Source organism: Girardinichthys multiradiatus, chromosome 11 (assembly GCF_021462225.1).
Source record: "Girardinichthys multiradiatus isolate DD_20200921_A chromosome 11, DD_fGirMul_XY1, whole genome shotgun sequence".
Classification (NCBI taxonomy): domain Eukaryota; kingdom Metazoa; phylum Chordata; class Actinopteri; order Cyprinodontiformes; family Goodeidae; genus Girardinichthys; species Girardinichthys multiradiatus.
The window spans coordinates 22247430-22274736 of NC_061804.1; the positions used below are offsets into that span (position 1 = coordinate 22247430).

At 39.9% G+C, this 27307-nt stretch overlaps 1 protein-coding gene across 1 annotated transcript in view; it reads left to right on the forward strand.

The window, feature by feature from the left end:
* The window catches only part of frem2a (FRAS1 related extracellular matrix 2a), a 141252-nt gene that overhangs the window by 37029 nt on the left and 76916 nt on the right, over positions 1 to 27307 (forward strand). Inside the window, exon 3 of the mRNA XM_047380009.1 lies at positions 2645 to 2791. Within this exon, the coding sequence (XP_047235965.1) occupies positions 2645 to 2791 (147 nt within the window). The remainder of the gene's footprint in view (positions 1 to 2644; positions 2792 to 27307) is intronic.

Below are 27307 nucleotides of genomic sequence, written 5' to 3' on the forward strand. Positions count from 1 at the left end.
ATTGGTTGTTTACACAGTTTTGTTTTTTCGCACCATTCTATTTTAAAGACATACAGATTAGGCCATTGCTTTTAATTGAATGCCGTTTCAAGAGAAATGAGGTGTTAATGAACTGTAAGGGGGCTAACAAATTGGCCTGTGTCTTTACCTCCAAAAATAAGCATTATTTACCTCTACTCACAAAGCAATAAAAACATCATCCGGCACCACTCCTTATGTTCCATTTTTTTATGTTTTCTTTTGATTTCTATTCAGTAATGAACCTCTGAGGGTAGGTGGTTAAATTATATGCACAAAGTGCCATTTTTACTGTCTACTCTTTTGAAGTGTCAGTTATTGAGCTGCTTTATTAGCCTACCAGGAAAAAAAGCAATGATTTATTCTGCAAATGTTTTCTTAGATATACTGATTGGTTGGCATGCTTGAATACCTCAGATTATTACAAAAAAGAAAATAAAACCTTGCTCAACAGGACATGGCACATAAATAGCATAGCATTATATGTGTCATGATCATGACAAGTTTGAGTTTTGATTTCCTTTTGTGTGCATTTTTGACCATTTCTTCACTGTTTGCTTTGCTCTTTAGGTCTTGCCTTCTTTAGTTCTTTTCCTTATGCTCTTTGTTGTTAGGTGCTCTTCTTACTAGTTCCTTCCTCGTCTAAAGTTCTTTCCTGTTAAACTTCTGTTAGATTCTTCATTGGGTTTCTTGTGTTTCTGTGTGCTCCATTCTTGTTGAACCCTCGGCCATTACCCTATGCATTCAGCTAGATTCTGCTAACCTGTGCCTCCTTGTTCACTCCATTGCCTACACCTGTCCTTCCTCCTATTTAAACTCTCTGTTCCTATTTGTTCCTAATTGGATTCTTCTGTTTGTAAGCCTGCTTAATGTCCATTTCTGCCTCATTCGCCATTCATTTCCATGCCCTTTGCTGCCTGGTACTCTGTTCCTGCTCCATGTCCTGTTCACCCTGTGCAACTGTTAAAAGTCTTCATTTATTTTCATTATTAAAGAACTTCTTTTTCACATGAGTCAAGCTCTGCATTTGGGTCATTCATTAACCACAAAATGACAATTTGTTCTCTTTTAATTAATGTGTAAACAATATGTTTTTAAAGAGGAGTGGATTGCAAACCAAAAGTAAGAAGAACGTTTCTTCATTCTATTTTAATTATAGTTATCCCCCAGAGTCGCAGATTTAGTTCTCATAATTTCCTTGGCAGTTAGAATGTTTAATGCAGCTTTTGAATTTGAAACTGGCAAAATAAACAATCTGCATATAAGTAATATTTCCAAAGACAACGTAGAACAGTGTTGTGGCACATAAGGAACCACTAAGTTATTTTTTTAACTCAAATACTGGGTTGCAGCTGTTGGGACAGAGGTTTGGTACCTGGGTTAAAATCTGTGACCCAGTTCTTTGGGACAGAGACGAGGTTAGAAGTCCACCATTTTGAGGTATTGGGAATAGGATCACATAGTCACACAATGTGTGATATATTAGTGGCTAAGCTAGCCGCAACCTCCTATGTAGGACAATGGGAGATCCAGGCTACAATATCAGATAAAGTGTAAGATTTTTGTGTGGTGAGGTAAAAATCTCAGCAATACTACATTTTCAAGAATGTCAACAAAACAGTTAAAAATTATGGGAGCAAACAGGATCACCCCTTGTCAGGGAGCTCCAACATGCTGCATTCAACCTGTTTAAATACCTAATTTTGTCATGAACACAGGCCATAGCCTTTCATGGTAATTACAACCACCCTTCTTTGAGTTTTTCTAAATATTTTCCTTTTTACTGTTTCTCTTTCTGTCACAGTGTTTCTCCGAACACTATAGACTCCTATTTAGCAGAACGGACAGTAACCTCACAGCAATCCCAGAATGCAATGTGCCCATTCCCTATACCCGATCGGACTCTACTTAACGTCTTACATAGAACGAAATAAGAAATGCTGAGATGACAGAACTAAGTTTGTTAATTTCAGTGGTTTGTGGTAACGATTTTAGTTCACCTTAGAAAACAACTTTACCCTTTTAGTGAATATAGGCTAGTGACTAGCATAAGCTAGTGCTAGCTATGTTTAACATGGATACTTTGGGCAATGCTTTCTTACTGTTGTTTTTTAACATTATTAATTATTTCAGCTGTATCTATTTAATACTATTTGATAATCAATTTTTTTTTTGGTTTAACCAAGGATGTTCTGGGGAGGAAAGATATATGAGAAGTTATACTGTGTTATGTTGAATTTGAACTTTGTTTTAAATTGTTTGTAAATAAAAGTTCATTTAGTTAAAGTTGTCTTAATATTTTATAAGAAAGAATCAAACTAACAAAACAATCATACATTTCAACCCAAACATTACTTGTTCAGTAATTGTTTCTTTTTCACCTACTCTTTGTTAGTCTTAACGTTAGACATTAGTCACTCTAACCTGGCCCATGTTTGACCAAGCAACTACATACTTCAATTGGGATGTTTTTTGTTTTTTTTAACCCAGCAGTCTATAGAGTGTACAAATTGAGGTGAATTACGAGACTTGGATTTTATAAAAGAAATTTATGCCACACATTCATGGTGAAACATACTCAAAACATAGATTTATATGCTGCTTTTTTAAATTTTTTGTTTTTTAGGTGGAAACAAGCTTGAAGGACAGCAGTTCCATCTGGACTGGGCCTGGATCTCTCTTGAGAAAGAGTATTTTGTGGTGGATGAGGAGGCCAAATTCTTGGAGGTGGCGCTACGACGGAGAGGGTACCTAAGAGAGACGTCGTTCATTGGTCAGTTTGTTTGCCTTTCTGTCTCCTTCGCTCTCTGAACTGAGATTTATCATCTTTGGATTTAGCCACACTAAACAATGATGGATGCTGGGAGTATAATTTCAGATAGGTTCTAGGCAGCAGTGTCACAATAACCGCCAGATGAATTGCCGTAACCTCTTGGTGAGATATTTATTGCCCCCGGATGAATAACACAAACACTCCCCTTGACTCTCCCCCGCCACCCCCTACGAGTGCTGTTATCAAACTGACAGTTTAGATTTAGGGAATTGGAAACAATATAAGATAATTATCAAAATTCATACTGAAATAGCTGACGTTCCACCATTATTGATGTAGTTTAATATATACTTCCTTTTTGGGCAGATAGATACACTTCAGGCTGTTTTTCAAGTTTGACATCTTACGCTTTCTGTTTCTCACATGTTCAAATTGCAAAACAAAGAGAACATACAGCAGTCTCAGTCCCAGTCCCAAATAGTAGGCAGACTGACACTATAACATCAAAAGTATTGGGTCACTCCACCAAATCAATGAATTCCGGTGTCCCAATTACTTCTGCACCTGTATAAAGTTTGGTGTGGAGAAACGTCACTGACCTTTGGGATGAATTAGAGAGGAGGCTGCTTTTCTGGTTTTCTCATCTAACTATGAGCCGGGAATGGTGGGTTCATCAACAAACCGGACATTATAGATTAAGAATAGGATGTCGACTGTGGCGGCAGTGGTCGGGGTTTGTCCTGTAAGCATTGGGTTGTAGGTTCGAATCCCAGCTCTGTCTGTCTCAGTTGTGTCCTTGGGCAAGACACTTCACCCGCCTTGCCTGCTGATGATGGTCAGAGCGCTCGGTGACACCAGCCTCACTTCTGTCAGTCTGTCCCTAGGCAGCTGTGATTACAATGTAGCTCACTATTGTCAATTTGTGAATTTGTGTATAAATGGGTGGATGACTGATTGTAGTGTAAAGCACTTTGGGGTCTCTGGGGACTCGATAAAGCGCTGTACAAGTACTGGCCATTTACCATCACAGTTCATGTAAAGTTAGACAGACAAATACTTTTGGCAATATAGTGTAGTTTTTGCTGAAGAATATAACTGTATTTAGCACCATCCATTTTTCCCTTGATTTGGACTAGTTTCCCACTCCCTGCTGCTGAAAATCATCCCCACAGCATGATGCTGCCACCACCATGTTTCCCTTTGTTGATGGCATTTGTGGGGTGATGGGATGTGTTGGGTTTGTGCCAGACATAGTGTTTTCCTTGGTGGCCGAAAAGTACAATTTAAGCCTCATCTGACCAGAACACCTTCCTCCGTACATTTGGGGAGTTGCCCACATGTCATTTCGCAAACTCAAAAAAGTGTATTGTTATTTTTACAACCCTAATTTCAATGAAGTTGGGAAGTATATGTGTACAACGTAAATAAAAACAGAAAACAATGATCAACCTATATGCAATTGAATACACTACAAAGACAAGATATTTAATGTTCAATGATATTTAATTTTATGTTTTTTTTTTTGCAAATATTCACTTATTTTGAATTTCATTCTTGCGACACATTCTAAATAAGGCAGGTGCCAGGTGGGACAGGGACATGTTTACCACTATGTTGCATCACCTGTCTTTTTATCAACACTCAATAAGCATTTTGGGACTGAGGATACTACTTGTTAAAGCTTTGTAGGTGAAATTCTTTCCCCTTCTTGCTTGATGTAAAACTTCAGATGCTCAACAGTCCAAAGTCTCTGTAGTCATATTTTGTGCTTTATAATGTGCCACACATTTTCAATAGGAAACAGGTATGGGCTGCAGGCAGGCCAGTCTAGCACCCGCATTCTTTTACTATGAAGCCACGCGGTTGTAACACAAGCAGAATGTTGCTTGGCTTTGTGTTACAGACATAAGCAGGTACATCCCTGAAAAAACATTTTGCTAAAATGGTAGCATATGTTGCTCCAAAACCTATGTACCTTTTGGCATGATCAATGATTTCAAAAAACAATTTGAAATGTGGAGTCGTCAGATTCATCACACTTTTCCACTTTGCATCAGTCCATCTCAGATGAGCTTGGGCCCAGAGAAGCCGACAACATTTCTGTGTTTTCATATATTTGCTTTGCATGATAGAGTTTTAACTTGCACTTGTTGCGAAGAACTGTGTGAACTGACAATGGTTTTTTTGATGTGTCCCTGAGCCCACCTGGTAATATCAGTTGCAGAATGATTTCAGTTTTTAATGCAGTGTCTCCTGAGGTATCAAAGGACACGGGCATTCAATGATGGTTGTTGGACATTTATCCACATTCTCTGAATCTTTTGATGATGTTATGGACTGCGGATGATGAAATCCATATATTCCTTGCATTGTACATATGGAAACATTGTTCTTAAACTGTTAGACTATTTGCTCATTCAGCTATTCTCAAAGTGGCAAAACTTCGCCCTATCCTTACTTGTGAATGACTGAGCCTTTTGGGGATGCTAATTTTATACCCAGTCATGACACTCACATGCTTCCAATTAACCTGTTCATCTGTGTAATGATCCAAATCTCTAGTTAGTTTGATACTTGCCACTTTTTTGCCTTTTAGAACATAATAAAGTCTAATTAATTTAAGAAATTGAATAAGTTTATTTATTTACTGCTGACCAAAGGAAAAAAAAGTCTTTTTTTTTTTTTCTTGATTGAAACATACCAAAAACATACTGAATCATGTTTTTTGTGTTACTTGTGTTCCTAAAAACACATCTCAAACTAAAACATTTTGCTTTGTCTTCTGCACAGTTGAGGTAAGTAACAACAAAGGTAGAAGCAAAATCTTGGTGAGTTCAGGGTAAGTTCATCAAACTGACACTACTTACACAGTTAAAACTCAAAGCAACAGTCATTTGTAGGTCAGTGAAAAAGCTGAGCTTGCTGTGTCAGAGGTTACAATAACCTCAGATTTAAAAACAAACATAGATGATAAATGAGATGATGACATTTGGTCAACTGCAGCCTTTCCCAAAGAATTTGTTCTAACCAGGTGTGGCTATTTTTCTGATTTTGGCATAGTCTTGTTTTCTATTTCTTTTGAATCACTCAAAACAAAAAGAGCAACTTCAGCAAGCCAGTGGTAATGTCAAAAGGTTTGTTTTTCTTTCTTTGAGTTTTCTGGTCAAATAGCTATCATTTCTGAAGTAAAGAGTCAATCTCACACCTACTTTCCCAAATGCTTTTTTCCACAACAACCTTTTTTGTAGCTCAATTTTAGTCAAGCCCAAAGCAAAGCTAATCTGATGATAAACGTGATTAGTGTTTTGAAAGGAAATACAGCACTTTGAATATGGTTTTGGCATGCTTAAGTGAGTTTCTCTTGTGATTATTTTAGTACCACCACACTAAGGCTGTGTCATAAAGCAAATAACTGAAACAGTCACACTGGCAGTGCTGCATAGTAGCATATTACATGTAATTAAGGTTATGCAAACAAGGAACAAGCAACATTATTATGTTGTCTGTCTGTGATAGTACATGAAGTACATATATCTTCAAATTTTTTAAGCAGAAACTTCCAAAATCCCAAAAGAATGAAATATAAATAAATCACTATTGGCTTTTTTATTAATTCGTAAAGAAGATGAGGAAATTTAAGTTTACTTTACTGACACAAAACAATCGTTTGAGTCACTCCCTATAAAACAGGAATATGCTATGACTCAGAAAAAGGCGGACCCAAGATTCAGCCAGACAGATTACTGAAAGTTTAAAAGGTTTATTCAGCCACAGGAAAACGTCACACAGGTAACACTCCTCACAGGTTCCAGGAATCACTGAGGCAGAACGAGGGATTAGTGACTTGTAGTCTCTCCAGATTTTGCAGGGATCAGAAAAGTCACTAACCTGCCTTTGTCTTGAGTGGAACTTGAAACCCAGAGGGGAAACCTCAGTGGGCAGCAGGCGGTGATCTCCACAGCTCAGGTAAGAAGTGACTCAAGCCTGAATAATCCGAGGGCTAGGCTGGCTCAATAATCCAAGGACAGAAACAGGGTCAACGATCAGAACAAGAGGCGTCAGGCAAGGGGCAGGCAGAAGCATAAACCAGATGCAGGAAACAAGATCGACAACCAAAATCCAAACAGTCCGACAGGGAGCAGGCAGAGGCATAAATTCAAAAGGCAAGGCAAGGTCAAGAACAATGATCAGACAGGAAGGAACGCTGGATATCTACTCACACAATGGCTTTCAAAAATCTGGCACCGTCTGCTTGTCAGAGTCAGTATATATCAGGGCAGACACAGGTGCTTGGCATGCCAAGTCGGGGCTCCACGAAGGGCTTAACCTGAGAAACGCGGGACGTGGGGTGAATCCTCATGGAGTTGGGTAATCTCAGCCGTACAGCGACAGGGTTGATGATCTTGGAGATTGGGAAAGGTCCAACAAATTGGGGTGCCAATTTCTGGGATTCTACCCTTAACGGGAGGTCCTTGGCGGAGAGCCAAACTTTCTGCCCCACCTGGTACATAGGGGCAGGGATCCGTGTCCGGTTGGCCGTTCTTGACTGAACCAGTGACATTCTGATCATCGACCTCCTGGCCTTTCTCCATATTCTTTGACACCTTGGAGCAGCCGCTTGGGCGGACGGAACATTAGCCTCTCTCTCCTGAACCGAAAACATGGGTGGCTGGAAACCAAACACAACATGAAAAGGGGACAAACCAGTGGCACTTGATTGCATACAGTTCATGGCGTATTCAACCCAGGGCAAATTTTGTGACCACTTGGTCGGGTCAGACTCACATAAGATACGAAGTTTGGTTTCTACTTCTTGGTTGGCTCTCTCGGTTTGGCCATCAGACTGAAGATGAAACCCTGAAGAGAGACTAACAGAAATTCCCAACAAAGAACAAGACTCCTTCCAAAAACGTGACACAAACTGGGGTCCTATATTGGAAACAATGTCATTAGGGATTCCATGGAGCCTGAAAACTTCTCGGGTCAATATCTCACCCATCTCCTTTGCAGATGGAAGCTTCTCCAAGGGCACCAGATGAACCATCTTTGAAAATCTGTCAATTATGGTTAGTAGTACAGAGTGACCATTTGAAACCGGTAGACCTGTCACAAAATCCATCGCAATGTGCAACCATGGGTGAGGGGGAATGGGCAATGGGTGCAACAACCCCCGCAGGGGGGCGACTAGAAGGCTTGGCTCGACAACATTGAGTGCATTCCGAAACAAAGTCTTTGACATCCTTGACCAGCGATGGCCACCAAAACTGAGACTGAACTGTCTGAATAGTTCTGCTGATTCCAGGATAACAAACGAGGCGAGAGCAATGACGAGACTCCAATACCTTTGGCACAAGGCGTTCAGGAACAAACAGCGGTCCGGTGGGCATGATGGTGGGATAGGCAGATCCCTAACGGCCTCCTGGACCTCTCTTTCCACCTCAACTCGGGATACAGACAACCTGACGGTTTCAGGAAGGATAAACTCTTCTTCACCCGCAGACTGAGATTCTGCGGGCTCTTGAATCCGGGATAGGGCATCAGGTTTGCCATTTTTACTCCCTGGCCTGTAAGACAGGGAGAAATTAAAACGACCAAAAAACAGAGCCCACCTTGCCTGCCTGGGGTTCAGCCATTTTGCTGATTTCAGGTACTCCAAGTTTTTATGGTCAGTCCACACCATAAACGCCTCCTTAGTCCACTCCAGCCAATGTCTCCACTCTGTCAATGCCAACTTGACGGCCAGTAACTCTCTGTTTCCCACGTCGTAATTCCGCTCAGCCTGAGACAGAGTCCTTGAGAAAAAGGCACATGGGTGAACACGATCATCCTCACCTCTTTGGCTTAATACGGCTCCGACCCCAGTGCTTGAGGCATCCACCTCCACGATAAACTTTCTCTCTGGGTCAGGAGACTGTAACACTGGAGCTGACGTGAAGATCTCCATCTTATTGAAGGCCTTCTCTGCATCCTTATTCCACAAATATTTTTTCTTAGAAGAGGTAAGAGTGTTCAGGGGAGTAACAACCAGACTGTAATTTCTAATAAACCTTCTATAGAAGTTTGCGAAGCCCAGAAATCTTTGAAGTTGCTTGCGATCAGTTGGAACAGGCCATTCCAAAATGGCCTTTACTTTGGAGGGATCGACAAGCACTTGATCTGGGGAAATTATGAAGCCTAAAAAGGAAGTGGTAGTGATGTGAAACTCACATTTTTCTGCCTTGACGAACAACTGGTTTTGGAGAAGACGCAGGAGAACAGCTCTGACATGTTTTCTGTGGGTTTCCAGATCTTGAGAATAAATCAGTATGTCATCGAGATAAACAAATACGAATTGACCCACCATGTCTCTTAGAACGTCAATGACCAATGACTGAAAAACTGCAGGAGCGTTAGTAAGTCCAAATGGCATGACCTTGTATTCATAATGGCCCGTAGGCGTGTTGAAAGCCGTTTTCTACTCATCTCCTTCTCTGATTCGGACCAGATGATATGCATTCCTTAGATCAAGCTTAGAAAATATCTTGGCTCCCTGGATCTGATCAAAAGCTGTGTTCATGAGTGGTAAGGGGTATCTATTTTTAACTGTTATCTCATTAAGGCCTCTATAATCAATGCATGGTCTCAACGAACCATCCTTCTTCCCAACAAAAAAGAAACCAGCACCTACAGGAGAGGAAGAAGGTTGAATGTGCCCTGCCTTTAATGCCTCATCAACATAATTCTTCATGGCCCTGTGCTCTGGACCAGACAATTAATAGGTTCTGCCTTTAGGGGGCGATGTGCCAGGAAGCAAATCAATAGCACAATCATATGGTCTGTGGGGTGGCAGAGCTGTGGCCTTGATTTTATTAAATACTTCCTTTAAATCATGGTATTCTTGCGGTACCTTGGATAAATCCGAATAAGTCTCCTCAACCTCATTCTCCACACTGACCTCCGTAGCAGCAGACAAAAGACAGTCAGCGGAACATGACTCAGACCAACCGAAAACTTATTTTTTCCTCCAGTTGATGTGAGGGTTGTGTTTCTGCAACCAGGAGGCCCCTAGGACTACAAGAAGTTCAGGTGAATTAATGATCATAAAAGTTACTTTTTCTTGATGATTACCTCCAACTGTTAAGGTAATCTCCTCCGTCCTGAGGTGTGAATTGTTCATGCTGTGACCATCCAATGCTAGCACGCTTTGTGTGTCAGCTGATGCAAAACGTTTTATGCCGTTCTTATTTGCGAAAGTTTCATCCATGAATTCATTGTCTGCTCCTGAATCAATAAACACGGCCCCCTGGAGAGACATGGAAGAGGTTTGAAAACGAGCAGGAAACAAGAAGGAGGGGGCAGTTAGTTGACTTCGGCTCAGCAGAGACCTCCCTTCCTCTGTTGAGCCTGTCCTTTTAGTGGACACCTGAGTGCTAAATGTCCCTTCTCTCCACAATAAAAACAGAGCTTGAATCTTCTCCGACGATCTTTCTCCTCAGGGGTAATCTTGGTTCTGCCCAGCTGCATGGGCTCACAATTCTCATTTTCCTCAGTGAGAGGTGACCGGCTCCTTCTCTCATGCCGGTGTGCAGAAACCTGAGTTAATGATGAGCGACCCTCCTCATGTCGCTTCTCCCTCCTTCTCTCTGCCAGCCGAATATCAATGCGAGCAGCCAAATCCTCGAGTTGTTTCAGGGAAGAGGGGTAGTCACGGGTCGCTAACTCATCCTTGATGTCTGCGTTTAGTCCTTTCATGAATGCATCCATCTGTGCTGCCTCATTCCAATGGCTCTCTGCAGCCAACAAATGAAAGTCAATTATATAGGACGAGACAGGTTGATCACCCTGTTTGAGGGACAGTAATCCTCTTGCGGCCTCACGACTTGGAAAAATAGGGTCAAAACTCGAATGAGTTCCTTAGAAAAAGTTTCATAGAACTTACAAGATGTAGACCTGTTTTGCCATTCAACAGTCCCCCACTGTTTTGCCTTTCCTGCTAGCAGAGATATAACAAAAGCCACCTTGGAATGTTCAGTGGGAAAGGATGACAGCTGAAGCTCAAAATGAGAGAGGCGTGGCTCCCTTACCTCTGCTGTTGTCCATGTCACTTGGGCGTGGTTTCTTTGTGACGGTGGTGGCTCGGGGACAAGGTTGATAGAACGTAATGTGGAAATTATTTCCTCCAAGTCGGAACCCAACCAGGAAAGGGTCTCATCAACATGGGTGCACCACTGTTGTGCTGGCGATGGGTCCATTTTTTGCCAGATTTTTCTGCTATGAATCAGAAAAAGGCGGACCCAAGATTCAGCCAGACACAGTACTGAAAGTTTAAAAGGTTTATTCAGCCACAGGAAAACGTCACACAGGTAACACTCCTCACAGCTTCCAGGAATCACTGAGGCAGAAAGACTTGTGACTTGTAGTCTCCAGATTTTGCAGGGGTCAGAAAAGTCACTAACCTGCTTTTGTCTTGAGTGGAACTTGAAACCCAGAGGGGAAACCTCAGTGGGCAGCAGGCGGTGATCTCCACAGCTCAGGTAAGAAGTGACTCCAGACTGAATAATCCGAGGGCTAGGCTGGCTCAATAATCCAAGGACAGAAACAGGGTCAACGATCGGAACAAGAGGTGTCAGGCAAGGGGCAGGCAGAGGCATAAACCAGATGCAGGAAACAAGGTCGACAACCAGAATCCAAATAGTCCGACAGAGAGCAGACAGAGGTATAAATCCAAAAGGCAAGGTAAGGTCAAGAACAATGATCAGACAGGAAGGAACGCTGGATATCTACTCACGATGGCTTTCAAAAATCTGGCACCGTCTGCTTGTCAGAGTCAGTATATATCAGGGCAGACACAGGTGCTTGGCATGCCATAGATTGCGCTGCACAGCAGCAGCCACCAGGTGCATCTCATCAGCTGATTGCAGCCAGGGAGACAGGGTAGAGCAGACGTGCCAGAATCATAACAGAATAACTTCTACATATGGATGATGACCTTTTATCTGTCATTACATTGTTTGAAAATCTCTGACTGCAATCACAGACCATTTTGTTTTCCTGACCAAGAAATATTTTCAATGGGAATATGTTAAGCGGATGTGTGGCCATTTATTGGCGACACAGAAAAGGGATGGAGTAAGCACTTCTGCTACAAAGACCATCTACACGAGGAACATTAATGAGCTCTGGGTGATTAAGTTGGTGATTATGATGGATTTCTCCTAACCCACACAAAAACTGTCTCTCGAGAAAACTTTTTGCCCCAGATATATGAAATCACTGAAATACTGGATTTAAGAAAAGAAGCTAAACCTGAGGAAAGAGAAATTGTGTTCAATGAGTGACTGCGACCTCAAACCAATTATCCTGCATGTTTAGGCTGATTATCTGTTTTTCTCAGAAATGAATGAGTGTTTGACTACAAATGCGGTCTGATTGTCAGTCAGTATTTTAACCTCATCTCCAATCACCAAGTGTTTAGTGTTAGACTGAAATTATTTTTTTTGGCCAAATAGTTTGTTGTGGAAAACTAGCTGCAGATGGACTAATAGAGTTTAAAAAGTGTGACAGAAGAGGTCCTCAGAAGTACATTTTGGCAATCACACTACAGAAGTACAGTTAAACCCTTAAGGGTAAAACAGATTTTATGTGGGAAATAGTGAGACTTGCAAAACCACTGCATGGCTAGTCAATTAAAGACGGCTATTTTGGTGCTTTTAAATCTCTTTGTAGAGGGCCGGTTTGCTAAGTCATATATGTATATATATATATATATATATATATATATATATACATATACATCCTGGACTCCATAGGGCCTATGCAAAGAGAAATGGTTAAAGACCCTTCTCTCTCTATGCAATACGTAGACATACTGTCAAAAAAGTAGCAGTAGAGAGTATGCACAGCGGGGATGCCAATAATTGTAGCAATGGTAATTTTGTTTTAAAAAACAACAATTATTCCTTAATGTGGAAATTTTCCCCAAACGGAATCAATTGAGTGTAATTGAAATTACACAAGAATTGAAATGTAATGTATTTTGTTCAACTCCAGTACTTGGGGAAGGTTTTAATCTTTTTCTTGTTTTCTAATTTTAAAACTATAGGTGCCCTTAGTTAAACATAAACATGTGTTGTATCCGCAATATTATTATTGGAATGTGAATTTGTGTTATTTTTAGCACAAATTACAAAAAAAAACCAATTGTGCCTTATGAGGTTAAAATTATGCTGCTGTAGGGGCAGGGTGGTGGTGCAAGGGTGAAGTGCGCCCAATGACCTTTGCTGCATGTCTTCCACTCTCTCTCCACCGCATTTCCTTTCGGTCAACTTACAAAATAAAGGGCGCTAGTGCCACAAAATAAAAAAGAATTTTAAAAAGTCATGCTGCTGCAATAAAAGATACATTTCTTAAGGCTTTACTAGAAATACCAATAGGTCAGAAGTACTCTGTATTTATTTACTCGTGCATGTACCTTTGCTATTACTTTGGGACTTGTGGAGATAGCCTTGTGGACATAGAAAATAGAAACCTCAGACCTAATAAGTTTTTCTTTCCAAATCAGCTGCCTTAACTTCCTGCACAAGGTCAAACAACCTGCTCTTCTAGTGCCATACAGAATGTTTTTAACAAGCAAAACCTCCTTCTCCTGCACATTGAACTGTTGTTGATGTGCTCATGGGCTTCAGGACACACTTAAAAAGATACAACTAACAGCAACACTTTTGCATAGACAGTTCATGCTTCTTAGTAAGCTTCTGTTTCTTTTTCTTACAAATTAAACCTGCTTTTCCTCTCAAACACAGTCTGTGAATTTCCACACCAAATTAAGTTTTGTAATGAGATTAATAATTGTCATGCATCATTTTAGGTAATTCAACCATTTAGGGGGAAATTGCACAAGACTTTAATTAGATAGATCCTATTAGCTTAGTACAAACAGTGTGATATGTTTTGACTGATGAAGGGTTAATTGGGCTGAATTACATATTTTTTATTTGGAAGTTTCAGTAATCAAAATGTAGCCAAGGTATCTAATTCTAGGCTTTTGTAACTTTTTCGCAATACATTCATTAATTCTTCTCCAAAAAGGACCATGTTTTTTTTCATAGGTGTTAATATAATACTTTGCTTTTGAATAAATAAACATAATTTTAACTTTAATTTTTTGTTTTGTGTATCAGTGCATCATAAAAACAATATACAACTTTCATCCCTGTTACAGGTAAGAATACAGTGCATAATTTAAAATGTCACCAAAACAGGTTTTATATCAAATATATTAAATAAAACAGTGTTATTTGACTTATCGTTTAAGTTGTATTATATAAAACGGTGTTATTTGACTTAATGTTTAAGTTGTAATAAATAACAGGAAGAAAAGTGTGACACAAAGATCTGTGTTTTCCATTTTAGAACCGCAGATCAGTTTTGTACTGAAAGGTTTGCAGCGAATGCTCCGGTTGATCTTAAAAATATAATCCCTTTTCCCAGGACATTTTCCAGATTTAACTTGTTCATCTAGTGCTGGAAAATAGGTAAGGGAGAAGAACCCATAAAACACAGGAGTTCCCATAAAAGTGTTCTTGCATCTAAATCAGGGTCTGAATTACGCTATGACAATCTCAAAGGGTAAATTTGTTTCCCAGAATGGAAAGCAGACCGATAATGACATACCTAAAATAACTGCATGTTCTTCATCAATCAAAGGTCTTCCAGAAGTGTCTCTGCAGGACATGACTGCCATCTACAGGTCCTTCTCAAAATATTAGCATATTGTGATAAAGTTCATTATTTTCCATAATGTCATGATGAAAATTTAATTTTCATATATTTTAGATTCATTGCACACTAACTGAAATATTTCAGGTCTTTTATTGTCTTAATACGGATGATTTTGGCATACAACTCATGAAAACCCAAAATTCCTATCTCACAAAATTAGCATATCATTAAAAGGGTCTCTAAATGAGCTATGAACCTAATCATCTGAATCAACAAGTTAACTCTAAACACCTGCAAAAGATTCCTGAGGCCTTTAAAACTCCCAGCCTGGTTCATCACTCAAAACCCCAATCATGCTGTTCAGAAGGCCACTATTGACACCCTCAAGCAAGAGGGCAAGACACAGAAAGAAATTTCTGAACAAATAGGCTGTTCCCAGAGTGCTGTATCAAGGCACCTCAGTGGGAAGTCTGTGGGAAGAAAAAAGTGTGGCAGAAAATGCTGCACAACGAGAAGAGGTGACCGGACCCTGAGGAAGATTGTGGAGAAGGGCCGATTCCAGACCTTGGGGGACCTGCGGAAGCAGTGGACTGAGTCTGGAGTAGAAACATCCAGAGCCACCGTGCACAGGCGTGTGCAGGAAATGGGCTACAGGTGCCGCATTCCCCAGGTCAAGCCACTTTTGAACCAGAAACAGCAGCAGAAGCGCCTGACCTGGGCTACAGAGAAGCAGCACTGGACTGTTGCTCAGTGGTCCAAAGTACATTTTTCAGATGAAAGCAAATTCTGCTTGTCATTCGGAAATCAAGGTGCCAGAGTCTGGAGGAAGACTGGGGAGAAGGAAATGCCAAAATGCCAGAAGTCCAGTGTCAAGTACCCAGTCAGTGATGGTCTGGGTGCCATGTCAGCTGCTGGTGTTGGTCCACTGTGTTTTATCAAGGGCAGGGTCAATGCAGCTAGCTATCAAGAGATTTTGGAGCACTTCATGCTTCCATCTGCTGAAAAGCTTTATGGAGATGAAGATTTCATTTTTCAGCACGACCTGGCACCTGCTCACAGTGCCAAAACCACTGGTAAATGGTTTACTGACCATGGTATCACTGTGCTCAATTGGCCTGCCAACTCTCCTGACCTGAACCCCATAGAGAATCTGTGGGATATTGTGAAGAGAACGTTGAGAGACTCAAGACCCAACACTCTGGATGAGCTAAAGGCCGCTATCGAAGCATCCTGGGCCTCAATAAGACCTCAGCAGTGCCACAGGCTGATTGCCTCCATGCCACGCCGCATTGAAGCAGTCATTTCTGCAAAAGGATTCCCGACCAAGTATTGAGTGCATAACTGTACATGATTATTTGAAGGTTGACGTTTTTTGTATTAAAAACGCTTTTATTTTATTGGTCGGATGAAATATGCTAATTTTGTGAGATAGGAATTTTGGGTTTTCATGAGCTGTATGCCAAAATCATCCGTATTAAGACAATAAAAGGCCTGAAATATTTCAGTTAGTGTGCAATGAATCTAAAATATATGAATGTTAAATTTTCATCATGACATTATGGAAAATAATGAACTTTATCACAATATGCTAATATTTTGAGAAGGACCTGTACATTATAATGAATCATCCACTCCAAACGTTATTTGGTACATACAACAACAGACCTACACTACATCCAAAAACCACCATGAGCTTGATAAAGATTTTCCCACGAAACAGCATTCACAGCAGCTCTGTTCTTCATTAGTAATTTAAGGATTGGTCAAATACTTCAACATGCCTGCTATTTTCTCAAGAACTTAAAATGTTGGAAAAAATATGAACAATTTAATTCACATTTCTGTTTAACTAATAACAATAAGAAAGCGAAATACTCCAGATTAAATTTTCAAACAGGTTTAATGAAAAATACTTTTATTAATATGAGGAATTTAAAATGAACAAAAAGGTGATAAATTATCTAAACATTTTTCAAAAATTTCTTAGAAACAGGACATGTAAACATTCTAAATTAAAGAGTATAAAGTTTACAAATAAAAGCAGTCAGTCAACTGCTTCATGCATCATGTTTATCAATTAGAATGCTTATTACAGTTTTTTTTGTGACAACACATCTTGTCCATTGTCTCGATTCTAAAAACTAAATTCCTATCTTCAATTCCATTCAATTCAACTCAAAAATACTTTATTAATCTCAAAGGGAAATTAGATGACAGTGAGAGACAATCCTTTCAATCAAGTCATTTTCCAAAAGCCTGATCTATAGTTTGGTGCTCTCTATAACCTTTTTTGTTTTCAATTCAATTCAAATTCAAACAGTCATTTCCTACCGCTTATTCCATAGTGGGTCGCGGGGGAGCTGGTGCCTATCTCCAGCAGTCTATGGGCGAGAGGCAGGGTACACCCTGGACAAGTCGCCAGTCCATCGCAGGGCAACACACAAACAACCATGCACACACTCATTCATACAGCTAAGGGCAATTTAGAGTGACCAATTAACCCAACAGGCATGTCTTTGGACTGTGGGAGGAAGCCGGAGTACCCGGTGAGAACCCAGGCATGCACGGGGAGAACATGCAAACTCCATGCAGAAAGATCCCTGGTTGGGAATTGAACCCAGGACCTTCTTGCTGCAAGGCAACAGTGCTGCCAACTGCGCCACCGTGCAGCTCAAATTCAAACATACTTTATTAAATGGGAAATTAAATATTGTTGTAGTTCAGATCTATAACAGACCTATAGAAGATATGCAGCATCTTGCAGTAAACATCTAAGGACCTAAGCTTCAACAAGAACTGCAGTCTGTCTGTCCCTTCTTGTAGATGGCTTCACAGTTGCATCTCCACTCCAGTCTGCTGTCCAAGTGAATACCGAGGTATTTATACTCCTTCACCATCTCCACCTCTTTTCCCATAATGGAAATAGAAGCATTCAGTAGAAATGTTGAACCAGTCTGTTGGGATGCGGTGACTTTCTCTGCATTCTGTTTATCCAAGATTATCTGAAGTCTTCCTTTACAAGACAGAGAGAGGCACAAAATATCACAAGTAATAAATGTTACAGGCATCTATATACTTTAAATCCAATTATCAATGGATAACCACTGTCACATCACACGGTGAAACTACTAAAAGGCTACATGAAGCTGATAGGTGCAAAGTCGCTCTCGCTCTTTTATAATGACACTATGCAAACTGTCTTTGGGTGAATGGTAAAATTTTTCTAAACTTTTAGTTTCATTACACTTATATTTACAATTTGTTAGCAAATATGAGTCATATGTTACATTTTGCGTCAGTCCATCTTAGATAAACTTGGGCCCAGAGAAGCTGGCAACATTTCTGTGTTTTGATATATGGCTTTTGCTTTGCTCAGTGGAGTTTTAACTTGCACTTGTAGATGTAGTAAAGAACTGTGTTAACGGACAATGGTGTTCCTGAGCCCACCTGGTAATATCTGTTACAGAATGATTTCAGTTTTTTATGTAGTGTTTCCTGAGGTATCAAAGGACATGGGCGTTCAATGATGGTTGTTGGAGATTTCTCCAGATTCTCTGAATCTTTTGATGATGTTATGGACTGTAGATGATGAAATCTCTAAATTCCTTGCAGTTGTACCTATAAAAACCTTGTTTTTCAACTGTTAGACTATTTGCTCATGCAGTTGTGTTCAAAGTGGCCTCGCCCAATCCTTGCTTGTGAACGGCTGAGCCTTTTGGGGATGCTAATTTTATACCCAGTCATGACACTCACCTGCTTCTAATTAACCTGTTCACTTATGTAATGTTCAAAATATCTGAGCATTCCTCCACTTTCTCAGTCTTTTGTTGCTTCTTTCTTTGAACATGTAACAAGGATCAAAATCAATATGTGTAAATATTTGCAAAAACAATGAAGTTTCTTTGCAAATATTAAGTTTGAACATTAAATATCTTGTCTTTAGTGTATTCAGTTGTACAAAGGTTAAACAGGATTTGCAAATCATTGTATTATGTTTTACATAACGTCCCAACTTCATTGGAATTGGGGTTGTATTTTGTGCAAATCCATCACATAAAATAAGATTTAAAAACATTTAAAATGAAGTTTTGACGAAAATTCAATCCGGAAGACTCCCCCTACTACAGCCGGTCCAATGGCTGCTCCATGCGTCTCCGCCCATCTAATCAGCGTCAAGTCCGCACCTTCTCTTCAGCCAATCATCTCCAAAGCTTCGCTTTAAGATCCTCATCGGCAAGATTCGCTCGCTCTTCCGCTGAACTTTGACCCACCTCCTCCCCATCTCCTCCTTCTGGACTCACAACAACCCGATCCTTCAGCCCTCCACTCCACCACCAGTCAGATCTTTGGGGGAAGACATCTCTAAACACACCCATGTACTAAAATTGATTTTCCATTGTGAAAACCTTTTTACATTTTTCTGACTAACCCAATGACCATTATTTCTCCTATTTATTTCTTGCTTTAGTTTTTTCTACTGAGTTGTTGCAGACAGTATTATGCTTTTATGATGATTCAGTCTCATAATTACTCTTAGAAACATGGACAAAATGTTATTTACATCCTTTTGGACTTATTTGAAAAAGGCATTTTAGAGTTTATAATTCCCAAAAGGCCATGGTAGAGAACACATTGCTGTCTTTCTCTTCAATGTCAGTTGCACCCAGATAGTAAAACATCAATGCCAGTCTAATACTAAGCTTTCTGAGTGGCAGAGGTTGGTGATTTGATGTTAAAAGGAACAGCACAGCATGTTTGTGTGCTTATGCCTGAGTGTTTGTGCAGATTAAAAGGATGACAATGTTGTCTCTGAGCACCACCCTTAGTCCTGACTATCATTTTTCACCTGGTTTGCTTATGGAAAAGTAGCAGTTGTAAGCCACTTTTACTGTCCCACCTCTCATTTTCACTATGATGTTTGTTAATCGTGGAGACCTTTTCTAGTATAAGAGTGTGGCAGGTTATGTATTCTTTATCTAGCTGTGTAGATGTACTTTTGACAATACACACCACTTGGGAGAGTTTGAAATCTGTCTCTTAAGTACAAATGAGAGACGGTGTTCTGATTCACATTCTTAGCGCAGTTAGGCACATTGTTTCTGAGCACACATACACACTCGTCCTATTTCAAGTCAGTGTTTTGAAAGCAGCTTTTAGGTAACATGGTTTTCTGACAAAGTGCTGAAACACTTCAAAATGAAGCGCTTTCATCAAGGCTGATGTAGCTCCCAGAAATTCGACGGAGGGCTAATACAATGGCTAGACTGAAAATTAAACAGAAATAATACATGTTCTGGCTTAAGAATATTGTTAGATTTTACTTTATAGCCCAAAGTATTTTCATTTTGTGATAGTGGGAAATATGGCAACTTTAAAGAAAATAAAGGGTGTTGTTGCATAGAGTAACATAGTGCAATATAACTTAAAACACTGTATCCCCAGAAATATTTAAAAATGCCATAATGTCGGGGTGCGACATTTTGGACTTTGTTTTTGGTTCTGTGTTTGTTTACTTTTCCGTCTAGTTTGGGTTTTGTAGTCATGTTTGTTTATTTCCTTTTATCCCTAATAACTTTGTTCTCTCTATTGCTTCCAAGTGTGTGTGTTGTTTTCTCTCCTCTCGTTCTGAGTTTCTTGGTGGTTGCTTTCTTATTACTTTGAGTGGTTTTCTTCTTATTATTATTATTATTATTATAATTATAGTTCTTTGTCTTTCCTGGATTCTCATGTTTAGTTTCTCATTTAGTATCTCTGTGTTTTATTATGTTAGGTACTTGTTCTCTTTTCTAGTTTAGTTCCTCGGTTTAGTTTCTATAGTTCCAGCCTCCCTTATAGGTTAGCTTTAGTTATTGTTTACGTTTTCTTTGCACATATGCTAGTTCTCACATTCTCTGTTTCATTTCCAGTTATCTCAGTCAGTGTTGGTTTAGTTTTTGTTTATTTTACGATCAAGGTTTTTGTTATAGGTTCTTTGTTAATTATTAGTTTGGGGTGTTCCTTCTATTTCCTCTGGTTCTCAGTTTACTTTCGTTAATGACTATTTTAGGTTCCTATGTTTCTTTAGTTATCTATCTATGTCCATATAGTCGCTTAGTTCTGTTTCCCTGAGTTTTTGTTATGCAGTGTTTACAGTGTATGCAGTTTTGTTTTCTAAGTCTAGTTCCTCTCATTCCCTTTTCTAGTTTTGGTCACCTTAGCAACTATTCACATTCCCTCAGTTCTCTACAGCCTGGTCCACACCTGAATTCCATCTCCCCTGATTTCCTACCTCTCATTCTCATTGGTCCATACTCCACTTCCTTCTGTTCATAAGCTCTCTGGTTTTGTTTGTTCTTCGCTGGTTCCTCCCATTCACTACACTCGCATAAGTACGGTGTCTACTATGTTCCTGCAGAGTAAACTTTGTAAGATTTTGGATTTTCATCTTGTGTTTGTACCTGCTGTGTTTTTGCTACGTTTTGGATTATTCTTTGAATAAAGAAGAAGACTCCTTTAAACATGCTGCTGTCTAGCTCTTGTCTGCACTTTGGTCAACCTAAACCTCAGAACGCGACACATAGATTTTTAAAAAAGGCGTGTAATGAGGTGAATTTATATTTTTGCTGAATTTCCCTGTCAGTTTCAGTGTCTGAAAGCACACGCAAAGAAAGATCTGATCCCTAAAATAACAATGCCAAGCAAATATTATTTATCTGTTCTGCTGCAATTTGCCCACATGTAAATGAGGCAGTGCATATGCATTAAGGGGAAGGTCTGCTCTTATTTATGTCTTTATATAAATTACAGTAAGAGCAAATTGCTTTGGCCTGTTGTGGGTGATGTGTAGCATTTGCAACGCATAGCATTTTGCACATAAAATACATCTACTGCACAAACAGCATCTCTCAGTTCTGACACAATTTGAATTAGTTATAAGGTATCAATTTAAGGGACTCTCTACCCATATGTTTTAATATTTCTGTATTATTGCAAGAAAAGCAAATTGCGTTGTAGGTGTCGCACAGATTGCCCAAAAAATACCACCAGCTGAAAGCTAATGCTAATTTTAACACAGCAGAGAAAACTGTTACATACTTTATTACTGGATTTACAAAGAAGAGGGTAGAGATATCACAGGAGGTAGACTTGATCCTCTCTTGAGGTTGGCCTGACATTTTTGCAAATATAATTTCTACTTAAATAAAATGCCTTAATTGTGAATTTGTAATTCCACAGAACCTAAACAAGTATACGCTGTAAAGAAAATCCGTCCTCAACAGGAATCTTAGCATTCAGTGATGGAAACAAGACCCCCATTTTTCATTTATTTAGTAAAAATATCAGATTATCAATTTCATTCTGACAATATATCACAAATTAGTACAGTGCATATTTAATTACACTACATGTAATAATTTTAAAATGTTTTATTTTCTTTTAAGTGAAGCAGTTAAATGGGATACATTATTCCCTGTATCCAAAAAACATCTACATTGTATTACACAAGTATGTGCAAAAGGAAAGAGAATGCACCCACTCCACACAGCCTGATTTTGGAGGTTCTGTACATCTTGACTTATTTAGTTTTTATTTTTGCTTAATTTTTGGAAGCTTCATCTTCACTGGAGATAGCTACTGTAAAGTGTATGTAGTGAACTTGACTGTGCTTGACTGTTGCAATTATCGGCTACTTGACGAACACTCCTGACTGTACTTGACAATATTGGCTCACTTCTGCCATTGTTTTTGTCGCTTTGATTTAGAGGGTAAAAACAACACCAGCATTTCAGAAACAAAGTCACACAGGCAGAAATTAGGTGACGTTGATAGAATATTTTTTACAGACATATTTTTTCCAGCACATTGAATTTGACATGAAGCCATACCAATGACCTTGAGCTGCTAAGTGCTTTACACAGTATGTACTATTTAAAGGTTTTCACATTAACCAACACTTAGTATCGACACAGTGGATATATATATTTTTTCTTTCCCCCTCAACTTTTACAAATTGTGTCATGTTAGAAGCACAAATGTCTAGATGTTTTATTAAGATTTTGTATGATAGAGATAGACACACAGTGTATATAATTGTGAAGTTGAAGAGAAATTATCTAATGTTTTCCAATCTATGTGTAATTAAAAATCTGAAAACATTTGAACAATTCTACATTAATACATACAGGGGTTGGACAATGAAACTGAAACACCTGTGATTTTAGTGTGGGAGGTTTCATGGCTAAATTGGACCAGCCTGGTAGCCAGTCTTCATTGATTGCACATTGCACCAGTAAGAGCAGGGTGTAAAGGTTCAATTAGCAGGGTAAGAGCACAGCTTTGCTCAAAATATTGAAATGCACGCAACATTATGGGTGACTTACCAGAGTTCAAAAGAGGACAAATTGTTGGTGCACATCTTGCTGGCGCATCTGTGACCAAGACAGCAAGTCTTTGTGATGTATCAAGAGCCACGGTATCCAGGGTAATGTCAGCATACCACCAAGAAGGACGAACCACATCCAACAGGATTAACTGTGGACGCAAGAGGAAGCTGTCTGAAAGGGATGTTCGAGTGCAAATCCGGATTGTATCCAAAACACATAAAACCACGGCTGCCCAAATCACGGCAGAATTAAATGTGCACCTCAACTCTCCTGTTTCCACCAGAACTGTCCGTCGGGAGCTCCACAGGGTCAATATACACGGCCGGGCTGCTATAGCCAAACCTTTGGTCACTCATGCCAATGCTAAACATTGGTTTCAATGGTGCAAGGAGTGCAAATCTTGGGCTGTGGACAATGTGAAACATGTATTGTTCTCTGATGAGTCCACCTTTACTGTTTTCCCCACATCCGGGAGAGTTACGGTGTGGAGAAGCCCCAAAGAAGCGTACCACCCAGACTGTTGCATGCCCAGAGTGAAGCATGGCGGTGGATCAGTGATGGTTTGGGCTGCCATATCATGGCATTTCCTTGGCCCAATACTTGTGCTAGATGGGCGCGTCACTGCCAAGGACTACCGAACCATTCTTGAGAACCATGTGCATCCAATGGTTCAAACATTGTATCCTGAAGGCGGTGCCGTGTATCAGGATGACAATGCACCAATACACACAGCAAGACTGGTGAAAGATTGGTTTGATGAACATGAAAGTGAAGTTGAACATCTCCCGTGGCCTGCACAGTCACCAGATCTAAATATTATTGAGACACTTTGGGTTGTTTTGGAGGAGCGAGTCAGGAAACATTTCCTCCACCAGTATCACGTAGTGACCTGGCCACTATCCTGCAAGAAGAATGGCTTAAAATCCCTCTGACCACTGTGCAGGACTTGTATATGTCATTCCCAAGATGAATTGACGCTGTATTGGCCGCAAAAGGAGGCCCTACACCATACTAATAAATTATTGTGGTCCAAAACCAGGTGTTTCAGTTTCATTGTCCAACCCCTGTATGTCCATGTTTGTTGTTTGGCTGAAAGAATAATGTCAGCCAAAGTTGTTTGCACATCCTCTGACACATTTTCTTTCAGGATTGCCGTTTAGCTCTATCCGTCTCATCTCAAGGTCAACTGTGATCAATGTTTCCTCTCTGAAGAAAGCAGCACCAGAGCATTAACCACCATGCTTGACTGTGGACATGATGTGTTCAGGGTGTCAGGTTTCCTCCACACATAGCATTTTGCATGTAGGTCAAAAAATTTAACTTTGTTTCATTTTTTTTAAGACCACCTTCTTCTACATGTTTGCTGTGTCCCCTACATGGTTCATCGCAAACAGTGCAAATTGGACATCTTAGGCCTTTGTTTTTTAAAATAACGTATGGTAATGCGAAAACAAACTCAAGCTCACTAAGAGAAGGATGGACAGAGCATCAGTAAATATCATCTTGCCGATGATTGCCACAGATTGGCAATTATATTAGGTCTCAGAGTTCTTTAGGCAATTGTAACACATGAATATGCTTTGGTCTAAATCATTCAGTTGTAGTTCTGGTTGATTGTTTAGGGTCATCCAGCTGGAAAGTGAACCCCAGTCCCTGTCTCAATTCTTTAGCAGCTTCTAACCGGATTTCTTTAATGTTTGCCCTCTATTTAGCTCCATACATCTTCCCGTTAACTCTGATTAGCTGATTTGTCTGTGCTGAAGAAAGCATCCCCGAAGCATGATGCTGCCACTACCATCTCTCACCATGGCACTGAATGAATTTTTCAGGGTAAAGCACAGTGTGTTTTTTGCCATGAATAGCATTCTGCATGTAGCCCAAAGATGTTCAGTTTTTATCAAATTTGACCAGAGCACTACCTTCCACGTGTTTTCTATGCTCGATATTCGCTTGTGACAAACTATTGCAAAATAAAATAAAAAGAACTGTGAAATAATAATTTTTCTGTCTGTGGTGTGCCTGTAAAGTGTATTGAAAATATATTAACAAGGATCTCAACAGCAAAAATATGTTAAATAGATGTAAAAAATTTAACACAAGAATGAAAAGCCTACATAAGAATTGCTAGTACTTGTGTGTGCAGACAGAAGGATTGATTGCTCCAGATTTGACGAGGAGTGTGTCAGGGATAAAATAAAAAGTAGGGAGGAATGTTGCGAGAAGCCTGCTGCTATTGCAATGGTTTGCTGATGAAAGCTTGTGTGGTTCCAGGTAACACTGAAGCAGATCTTTTTACAGAGTCCATCCCAGCAGGTGCACAGGTAGTGAGGATCAGCAGATAAGGAACACAAAGATAAGATCAAGGTTTGATATTGCCCCTGCAAAGCAAAGCTCAGGCAGGATAGGGCTGGACAAGAACATGTTGATTCTCCTGCTGCTGTTTTTAACCTCACCTTCTTTTCACACTTCTTTTAAGAATCAATTAAATCAGTCCACACAGAACAAAGCTATGCAGGGCTCCTCATTTTTCTTATGAATGTGTGTTTCCAAGCTATGCCTACTAAACAGTTTTTCACCCCCTTACTTCCACTTAGCTGTCACCCCACTTGACTCCTCTCATGTTTGCTTGCTGTCTTCTTCAATCTTTCATCGCCTTATCCCAGGGCGTTGAAGGGTGTTTGCTCCTGAGAAGCTCTTATTCATTAAAGCAACAGTCTCTTCTTGCCATATAGCTGCGTCTGTTTGCACAAACTGATTGAGGTAATATTTTGTGTCGTTCAATAGTAGCTTTGGTTTGTCTAAGAACAACTATTTATAAGTGTCAAAGGCAATTATGAACAGACTTAGTAATTATTATCAAAATCACTAAGTCGCTGCACCACCTGATTATCAGGAAATAGTAGCCAAACGTGTCTCAGTCTCTGTCATTGTTTTATGTGGTATTATAGAACAATTAATAAAGGAGTGAATCTGTGCACTGGTGTTCCCAAACAGCAAGCTCCACACACATATACAGAATAAACGCAAGCAACTTCTCTCCAGAATACCATAATTTATTAACACAATACTTCAACTAGGCTAGCAACATTCAACTAAACTATTAAGTAAAAATAAAAAGAATTAGCAAATAGTAAAACAAATAAAAATAAAACGGAAACCATAACCAATGTATCTACAAGATATGTTTATATACAGTACAGACCAAAGGTTTGGACACACCTTCTCATTCAAAGAGTTGTCTTTAATGTCATGACTATCAATATTGTAGCTTCACACTGAAGGCATCAGAACTATGAATTAACACATGTGGAATTATATACTGAACAAAAAAGTGTGAAACAACTGAAAATGTGTCTTATATTTTAGGTTCTTCAAAGTAGTCACCTTTTGCTTTGATTACTGCTCCGCACACTCTTGGCATTCTGTTGATGAGCTTCAAGAGGTAGTCACCTGAAATGGTTTCACTTCACAGGTGTGCCCTGGTTTAATAAGTGGGATATCAAGCCTTATAAGTGGGATATCAAGCCTTATAAATGGGGTTGGGACCATCAGTTGGGTTGTGCAGGAGGTGGATACAGTACACAGCTGATAGTCCTACTGAATAGACTGTTAGAATTTGTATTATGGCAAGAAAAAAGCAGCTAAGTAAAGAAAAACGAGTGGCCATCATTACTGTAAGAAATGAAGGTCAGTCAGTCCGAACAATTGGGAAAACTTTGAAAGTGTCCCCAAGTGCAGTCGCAAAAACCATCAAGCGCTACAAAGAAACTGGCTCACATGAGGACCGCCCCAGGAAAGGAAGACCAAGAGTCATCTCTGCTGCGGACGATAAGTTCATCCGAGTCACCAGCCTCAGAAATCCCAGGTTAACAGCAGCTCAGATTAGAGAACAGGTAAATGCCACACAGAGTTCTAGCAGCAGACACATCTCTAGAACAACTGTTAAGAGGAGACTGTGTGAATCAGGCCTTCATGGTAAAATAGCTGCAAGGAAACCACTGCTGAGGACAGGCAACAAGCAGAAGAGACTTGTTGGGGCTAAATAACACAAGGAATGGACATTAGACCAGTGGAAATCTGTGCTTTGGTCTGATGAGTCCAAGTTTGAGATCTTTGGTTCCAACCACTGTGTCTTTGTGCGGCGCAGAAGAGGTGAACGGATGGACTCTACACGCCTGGTTCCCACCGTAAAGCATGGAGGAGGAGGTGTGATGGTGTCTGGGTGCTTTGCTGGTGACACTGTTGGGGATTTATTCAAAATTGAAGGCATACCGAACCAGCATGGCTACCACAGCATCTTGCAGCGGCATGCTATTCCATCCGGTTTGTGTTTAGTTGGACCATCATTTATTTTTCAACAGGACAATGACCCCAAACACACCTCCAGGCTGTGTAAGGGCTATTTGACCAAGAAGGAGAGTGATGGGGTCCTGCACCAGATGACCTGGCCTCC